Genomic DNA, 8857 nt, shown 5'->3' with positions numbered 1-8857 from the left:
ACTGTATATTAAAACTTATTATTTTACCACACACACTTTGTGTGAGATACCTCTAACAATGTCAAGGCTCCGAGGTAGTCTCTCTGCTGCAGGTATTCCTCCAAAGTGGGAACCTTGGTTTTGTTTTTCTTCTTTCTGTCACCGATGCTCACCTGAGTCTCTCCTCCCACAGCTGGCTTCGCGCGTGAGAGGATCTGCCGAGTAATCAGAATAATTAGATTATTTTCCTTAAAATGATGAATAACCGGTCGGTGGTGACTGTAATCAAGTAAATGGAATATGTTGTCAAAAGAGATCATTCAGGAAAACAAACAATAGTTGCTTTTGCAATATCAAATGTTTTCTTACCATTTCGACAAAACTTGAACAGGTTATTTAGAAATTATTATTSTAAACACAGCTATCGGTAATGTAGTAACCACGGCGGGTTGTTGTTGTTTTCTAAAGTTAATGTTTTTAAACTTGCACAGCTGTGCCCATCTACAAAATTCTCAAAAGTCTGTCATAAAATTTTTATGCATTATTGCCTCCTGCAAAATCCGCTAGGATTGTCTCTCGGCATCACCTAGCTTGCTAACAGCTTAGCAAAAAATCGGTACAAGTTAGTGTTTCCGCTGTTGGATTTTCAAGTTAAAAGTACAAGCGATGGCCTTTCGAAAACCGGAACACTTTTCGCCGGTATTGCGCAGCTTTGCACAGTCTTATGAGTTGCTCAAGACGGAATTCTGCAAAAACAATTAAGCAAATAAATGTGACTTTTGTAACCATACTAGAATACTACCGGAAATCGACCTTTATTTTGTAATTTGATAGAGTTTTACACTTAACCGGAAATGAATGTTTCTGTCTTTTTTCCTTGTGTTTAGCCTTTGTTGCCTCGCAACCACGAGACGCAAAACTTGAGTCGTAGCGGTATATACAATTAAAAATACGTATTTACATACGACAATAAAAATTTCTTGATATATACAAAGCATTTAATGGTGTCGCATAGAATTTGGTGTTTTATTTTTTGATCCCTCCATTACTAATGCCCCAGTGGCCTAATGGATAAGGCACTGGCCTCCTAAGCCAGGGATTGTGGGTTCGAGTCCCATCTRGGGTGGAAGTSCTCTTTTCTCATTTAATAAACATCAGAAGGTTTTGATACAGTCACTGAAATTTGTTATTTGTCTTTGTTGTCACTCAGTCTTTTAGAGAGAGAGAGACAGGTCAAGGCTAGAGGGTCACGGACAGCCTATAATAAAAACCATCCTAAAACAATTGTGTCTATTTATAAATATAATAAAGTCCTGCAGCTGTAAACATATTAAAAATACCAGGCTGCAATGAGTGCTGACTACAGGACACGTGCAGACAAGATCTGTCATCCTAATAAAAATTATWAATATAATATTTTCACAAAATAAAGCTATTCAAATTAGACCTGCATTTATTTAATTTACTTGTAGTCACCCAGTCTGGCCACACAACGGTGCCAGATGGTTTTAAATGTTTTTGGAGGACAATGTGGAACATGGTAATTATAGTAAAAATATCTAATTTAAAATAATCTAAGCTTCTTAAAGGATATTAAATTATAGATTTTATTATCCTAAGTCTTGAAATTAATTCAATTTAAATACAGTAAAGTACAATATTCGGTTAAATTGATGCCTTCACAAAAAGAGAGTAAATATCTATTTATCTATGCATTTTACTAAAAGCCATGACTGCTTTAAATTAAACAAGAGAAAAGAGATGAAAAAAATAAAAATACGATAACTTTAACAAAACCTACAACAAAATATTTGGTTTATTTTTTGCAGAAATTTGCTTTATGCCGGAAGAATTTGACTTTAGGAAATGTAAACAGAGATCTCATTTACTTGTATGCAAATGTTTTCTTTTCCATCAGCTCAGAGTGTGAGGAAGAGGATAAAATCAGAGCCTCAGGCTGCTGGACACAGACTGAAGCAGGATGGAGAAGATCGTCTTCAGTGTCATCGTCCTTACCGGTGTGTGCTGTTTGTCCACCAAACATATTTTCCATGACGAGTCAGATAAGACATGGGAAAAGGCTCGAGCACACTGCAGGGCCTATCATAACGACCTTTCACGTCTCTCCAATGGACTGGAGGAAGAGTTGTTCAAAGAGTCTGTGGGTCTGAACAAAGAAGGATGGATTGGAATTTATTGGGATCAGAGCATTAAAAGCTTTGTGTGGTCAGGAGGAGAAAAGGTCACTGACTTCAGCAAACTTGGTTTACCAAATACTATAGATATTAACGACCCACCACACTTAGCTGATAATATCTTGTGGAACAACAACGGATGGCATTGGGAAAATGGCGCAGGCGGACGCAAATTCTTCTGCTTCAGCCTGACGCTGGTGCAGGAGGAGAAGACCTGGGAGGAGGCTCTGGAGCTCTGCAGAATGAACCACAACAACCTCAGCAGCCTGCTGTCTGACACAGACGTCCGTCTGGCCACGAATGAGATGAATTACACCCACAACACCGAGCCCGTGTGGATCGGCCTGCGTTACCTTGCAGACGAGTGGCTGTGGGTGAACGGAGACCATCTGAATTATAAGAGCTGGTCMCAAGAAGGAGATCAGGACCATCGGTGTCCGGTGAAGCACCGCTGTGGAGCTTTAACCAAGCGGGGAGTGTGGGAGAGCCGGGACTGTCAGGAGAAACTCTGGTTCATGTGTGGCTGAAGGTTCCTCTGAGTTCAGACATMTAATCATGTCTTTATAGTTGTTACTTTACACTTTACCTTTTTATTAATTTAAATAAGCTCAAGTTAACGGTTTGAGTTTAGTTTCACTCTGCGTGTCCACTGAGTTAAATGTTTGGTTTGGGTAAATTTTTCTGCTCCTAAAATCTTCTAAAAGTCTTTATTTGAAGTAGTTTTGTTTGCTGTGTAACAAAAGCCAAAAAATCAGAAGATTTACGAATGTAATCAATCATGTGCATTGTTTATGTAATCTAAGAATAAATGTTTTTGTTCTCACAAATTAATTTCATTATTTTAAAAAGTAATTAGCTTTTAGAACATCTGTCACGGATGCTGTGCCTTCTGTTTTGTTCTTGCTGTGGTGAATAAAATTCAAATAGATCTAATTCAAAAACAAATGACTCATTTCTTTTATTATCTGYTCTTTTTGTTCAGGTGTAACCTTCAGGCCTCAGACTCTGTTAGGACCTCTAATCTCTCAGACTTCTTCTTTGCACCTTAAATTAACAAAAGCAAAACTTTTACACCTGTGATATCTGAAGCTCAGTCTTCAAATATGGAAAAAGAACATTCTGCTTCTGTTTAAAATTACTGATAAAGTTAAAAGTCTCTGAAAAGTGTTCGTAATAGTATGAAATCCCTATTTGCCACAAGTTAWACAACTATGAAAAGGATGAATTTCAAAATATTTCTTTGTAGAAAATTCAAATTTTGCATCCCACAGAGATGTCATTGTGCTCTCCTCATCAGTTCTAAGTAGCAGGGCCGGCCCTGGCCAATCTGGCTCCCTATGTGGGCAAGATTTTAGGTGGTGCCACTTCTGCAAATTTCTATCMATTTTACTCTAAGAAAAAGTTACAAAACATTTTTTTTCCACCAATTGTGGAGCCCTCTRGAGGGACGGTGCCCTTAGTGTTTGCCTACACTGACTATGCCATCATTTTATTCACGTTACACTCAGTGACAGAATCTATCTGATACCACAACATTTATTCATCATGATGATRAGTTATACATTTTAATCATAAGTTGTTTAAGTAAATTCTTACTTTTGTTATWAAAGTTTACTGTCCTTCTTGTCCTTCAGAGAAAAGAGATGAAAATTAGGTTTATTTTTTATGTTCAAGCTATTACAACTTTAAGAGACTTAAGACTTAAGAGAATTTTATTTGCCATTGCAACATTAAGCACAACAAAAATTCAGTTCAGGACAAACCGTACAGAGAAATACAACACAAACAAACATGGGAGAACAGGTGCCTGGGTGGTGCAGCCATAAGAGGCACTACCCTTATCCTTAAAAAGAAAAACTAAATACCCCATAAGGAAAAATGAGGAAAACATACTATGTCACAAAAAGTGACACACTATTTGCAGAAAAAAACACTGCAGAGCAAAGATTGCAGTAGAGTGGAGGATAAGGAGGTGGGGGTGGGGGGGAACACAGGTAGCTACAAGCGAATGCATTGAGAGATAAGGGAAGTGTATCTGAAGCCATGAACTGTTGTATGCACATGCGTGAGCATCTGAAAATAAAACCATCTGTGACCAGTCTCTGAACAGCACCGCCCAGTCATAGTCCCAGTACAGTGATGTTATTGTTCATCTGTGCGACCTTCAGCAATGCTTCCAGATTCCAGTTCACACATGGGAGTGAGAGGAGGGAAAGGTGGGCAATATTTAATCTCTTTTTCAATCTTCTTCTTTCTTTTTCTTCTTCTCTTCTATTAAAAAAAGTCACAGACGATGAAGAAACTAAACTAACATTCAGTTCTGTTTTCTACTGAAGTGGCTTAAAAAAAACTTTAACATATTTGGTCAATTCCCAGAATTATACACAGAGGTTTGTTTTGTGCACAGAGAATTTGACTTTGAACAAAAATAACCAGAGGTCTTGTTTACTTGTGTGCAAATGTCTCCTTTCGTCAGCTCAGAGTGTGAGGAAGAGGATAAAACCAGAGCCTCAGGCTGCTGGACACAGACTTGAGCAGGATGGAGAAGATCATCTTCAGAMTCATCRTCCTTACCGGTGTGTGCTGTTTGTCYMSYAAACATATYTTCYATGAGRASYCARAAATGACATGGGAAAATGCTCGAGCACACTGCAGGGCCCRTCATAACGACCTTTCACGTCTCTCCAATGAACTGGAGGAAGAGTTGTTCAAGAAGTCTGTGGATCAGAACAACGAAGGATGGATTGGAATTTATTGGGATAAGAGCATTGAAAACTTTGTGTGGTCAGGAGGAGAAAATGTCACWGACTTCAGCAAACTTAATTTACCACATATAGATCTTATCCACCCACAACACGTAGCTGAAAATATCTTGTGGAAAAACAATGGATGGCATTGGGAAAATGGCGCAGACGGACGCAAATTCTTCTGCTTCAGCCTGACGCTGGTGCAGRAGGAGAAGACCTGGGAGGAGGCTCTGGAGCTCTGCAGAATGAAACACAACAACCTCAGCAGCCTGCTGTCTGACACAGAYGTCCGTCTGGCCACGAATGAGATGAATTACACCCACAGCACYGAGCCCGTGTGGATCGGCCTGCGYTACCTTGCAGACGAGTGGCTGTGGGTGAACGGAGACYATCTGRATTATAAGAGCTGGYCCCAAGAAGGAGATCCGGTGAAGGACCGCTGTGGAGCTTTAACCAAGCAGGGAGTGTGGGAGAGCCGGGACTGTCAGGAGAAACTCTGGTTCATGTGTGGCTGAAGGTTCCTCTTAATATTTGGTCTTTTACACTTTTCCTTTTGTAAACTTTAAATAAGCTCAAGGTAAATGTTTAAGTTTAGTTTCATTCTGCGGGTCCACTGAGTTATACTTTTGTAATATATATATTTTTTTGTTTCCAGCTCAGAAATCTGTTATCTAAACTTTAAAAAAACAGCTTTTTGCTGTAATGGATTGTTTGCGGAAAATTAAATTATTTACAAATGTAATCAAGCATGTATTTWTCTAGTAATGCATTGTTTTCTCCTTGTAATCCATGAATCATCTTWAAGTTGTGAGTAATAGTCTGTTCACAACCTATGAGGGGAGTGACACAAAKAATAAAGATGCTTTTCTTTTTTATTGATAAATGCGATAAATTAATTTTATTCCCTTATATTTCATAGATATCTTCTGTTTTGTTCTTGTTGTAGTGAATACATCTCAATGTACTTAAATAGAAATGATTCATTTCTTTTAAAATCTGTTTGGACCAGACCAGAACATCTTCATTCTGCATCATTTACACCCAAGTTTTCCCTGAGATATTCTCTTTTTTTCCCAACATTTTCCAGATCCAGACTAACTTTAATTACAGCCTCACAGATAATCTCTCAAACACCTCCATTGTACCTGGAAAATAAAGTTGGACTGTTACAGGCAACCAGATCTAAAGCTCTGGTCTAAATAACAATTTTTAAAAAAAACATTCTGCTTCTTTTTTTATTTATTGCTGAAGTTAAAATTCCCTGATGTGTGTCCATAATAATATTAACTCTTGTTGGGTTTTGAAACAATTTCAACAAACTCTCTTATCTCAAAAGACTTGTCGTCTGATATTAATCAATAAATCTAAAAACAACCAAGGTTCTGATCTGTCCCTCTGTATTATCCACTGTAACGTCCTCTGCTCCCGCCATCAGCAAAGACACAAAGCTAAAGATGAAGCAGTAGAAGTCTTGTTATCCTTTTCTTCATGTTTTGTAAAGTTAGTTTTACCTTTTTGTTGTTTAGAACCAATTGGTCACGCCAGAAATWGAGTGAAGACAATGTTTTATTTAAGTAAAGTGACAGGAACTACTTCTTAAGAATAATAAAGTTGAAGTATCGACCGTCTCATTGTTTAAATGTTAAAACTCAGGGTTTGTTATCAGGACAAGGGGAGAAGGGTCAAACCATCTGCTGATGCTGCTGAACTGATCCTCCCACCTGACGTCTCATCAGCGTCTGTTTCTGATTTCTTGGAAAGGCCCCGCCCTCGAAACCTGCTTTCAGCAGAGAGTACAACCTTGTTTTCTCAGTACTTAGGCAAATAAAATGCATATTACTTGGTGCCGGCTTAGTGAACGTCACCTTTTTACACCTCAGAGCTTCTGTTTTCTTCAACGAACCCTGTAACTCAGCACCTCGACCAAATGATCATTTATTCATTCAWCCTCCAAAGCTTGAACAAACTTGTSTTTATTATTGTTRTTATWRTTGTTGASTTTAACAATCACTATTGTTCTGATAAATTMTTGCAACATCAGGTTCTGATGTTCACAACTGAGTAAATTTATCTCTCCACCTYGCAAAATTAGGCCTGCCAATTAGCAGAACAATTAGTTTTAAAAATGCTTTCATCTTCATATTTTCTTAAAGCTTTCACTTCCTTCTTTCCTAGTCGTAGCTTCTGGACAAGAACTGAACAAAACCCAAACAAAGAATAAATTGCTAATATTTTTATGCCCTTCTCATCCGATRTTAATCAGAGTTTTGAACAAAAACAGAGGCTTCAGTTTGAGTCCAAAATCTCCTTTGGTTTAACCCTTTGACCTGACATCAAAAAGACATGCATTTAAGACATTATTTAAATTTCAGTTTAAATAYTTTGTGTTTCCTGTAATTGTTCTGCATCATTTCTCTTCCACAAGCAGATAATAACCTCTTTAAAAGCTTTAAATKTTCAGGAAGAGAAGATTTGTCTTTAAGGCACATTCTGCTTTGTTTAAGTCATCAGTGGTGTTTATGAAAATGTTCTGTCATTATGTTTGTCGGGGAAAGAGGAGAATAAAATCAAAACCTCAGGACTGACGTTATATTTCATAAACAACTGAACTAAACTGAAAGAAACTCTCAGAAGGTAATACTGTAAATGGATGAGCATCTACAGCTGATTTTGAAGACTTTTATTTGATCTTGAGGGGTTTTATTTTGTTCACGAACCATTTGAAATTGTTAAAGAGGCCTGAAATCCTGTTTCCATCAATGCAARTTTTGCCTTCTTCATCAGCTTAATCTGAGAAGAAGAGAATAAAATCAGAGTCGGAGGGCTGCTGAACACAAACCGAGGCAGGATGAAGATCTTTGTCGGACTGGTTATTTTTACCAGTGCCTGGTGTTTGTCTGCAAAATACGTGCACGTTCAAGAAGAACTGAGCTGGCAAGATGCTCAAGAATACTGCAGAAACCACTACACCGATCTGCTACCTCTGACCAACTCACTGGAGGAAAATATCCTCAGAGATAATGTGGGTCGTGGAAGTAACGGATGGATCGGTGTCTACTGGAATCAAACCACCAACACGTGGAGGTGGTCAGGAGGAGATGATGTTATCTTCTGGAAAACTCTTTATGCGTACTACAATTCAAACGCTTTTGAAGAACCGGAACCGTATCCCATCACTAAGAACGTCTATTGGACAGGGTATAAGTGGATTTCAAAAAGAGGTTCTGCTCATGAAAATTTCTTCTGTTTGAGCCTGACGGTGGTCCAGGAGGAGCAGACCTGGGAGGAGGCYCTGGAGCTCTGCAGAAAGAATGACAGTGACCTCAGCAGCCTGCTGTCTGAGACCGAGAACCTGCTGGCCACGAATGAGCTCAATCAGACCAGCATCACTGATCCGGTGTGGTTCGGTCTGCGTTACTTTGGAGACGAGTGGCTGTGGGTGAACGGGGACCCTCTGGAGTACGAGAGCTGGTCCCGAGGAGGAGCTCAGGACCACCAGTGTMCAGGGAAGAACCRCTGTGGAGCTTTAACYAAAGGGGGAGTGTGGGAGAACCGGGACTGTCAGGAGAAACTCAGCTTCATCTGTGGYTGAGGGTCACTCTGCTCAGTTTGTCTGGTGTTGTGCTTTTATTGTGATGGAGTAAACATAAATCATAAAAAAGAAAAGACTTGAAGTTAATTTTATTAAGATATTCCAAAAATAGTAAGAGCAGACCCTTAAATCACATGTGTCAAACTCAAGGTCTGCAGGCCAAATATGGCCCTTGTTAACATTTTATCTGGCCCCAAAAGGTAATATTTTAAATGTGAAATAGTTTCATGGTTTCTCTTTTTTGTCGCTGGATTTTGTGATTTCTTCTCATGACAGCTGGACAATTTTCAAGCCAAGATAATTTAGTTTGAAGTTTTCCAGAGTATTTGATTTTATTGAGGAAA

General features: G+C 38.7%; 3 protein-coding genes and 1 non-coding gene across 4 annotated transcripts in view; 3 read left to right on the top strand and 1 right to left on the bottom strand.

Annotated features, from left to right (window-relative positions):
- Positions 1-590, bottom strand: part of ift56 (intraflagellar transport 56) — an 8884-nt gene extending 8294 nt beyond the window's left edge. The window contains exons 1-2 of the mRNA XM_014005015.1: positions 349-590; positions 51-194 (exon numbers count right to left, since the gene is read on the bottom strand). Coding sequence (XP_013860469.1) covers positions 51-194; positions 349-351 — 147 coding nt within the window. The 5' untranslated portion in view covers positions 352-590. The remainder of the gene's footprint in view (positions 1-50; positions 195-348) is intronic.
- Positions 591-1032: 442 nt separating this feature from the next.
- On the top strand, positions 1033-1105 carry trnar-ccu (transfer RNA arginine (anticodon CCU)). The gene has a single exon. It is a non-coding gene; the product is annotated as a tRNA-Arg (tRNA).
- Positions 1106-1923: 818 nt separating this feature from the next.
- LOC106515185 (lymphocyte antigen 75) lies at positions 1924-5667 on the top strand. The gene is made up of 2 exons (XM_014004846.1): positions 1924-2703; positions 5439-5667. Exon 1 carries the CDS (start codon positions 1961-1963, stop codon positions 2699-2701), a length of 741 nt encoding a protein of 246 aa, XP_013860300.1. The 5' UTR covers positions 1924-1960; the 3' UTR covers positions 2702-2703; positions 5439-5667.
- Positions 4714-5452, top strand: LOC106515172 (secretory phospholipase A2 receptor-like). The gene has a single exon (XM_014004832.1). It carries the CDS (start codon positions 4714-4716, stop codon positions 5434-5436), a length of 723 nt encoding a protein of 240 aa, XP_013860286.1. The 3' UTR covers positions 5437-5452.
- Positions 5668-8857: the final 3190 nt, after the last annotated feature.

Source organism: Austrofundulus limnaeus, unplaced genomic scaffold (genome assembly GCF_001266775.1).
Source record: "Austrofundulus limnaeus strain Quisiro unplaced genomic scaffold, Austrofundulus_limnaeus-1.0 Scaffold27, whole genome shotgun sequence".
Classification (NCBI taxonomy): Eukaryota; Metazoa; Chordata; class Actinopteri; order Cyprinodontiformes; family Rivulidae; genus Austrofundulus; species Austrofundulus limnaeus.
The sequence above is the reverse complement of the archived record's forward strand: the minus strand, read 5'-3'. Positions and strand labels throughout refer to the sequence as shown.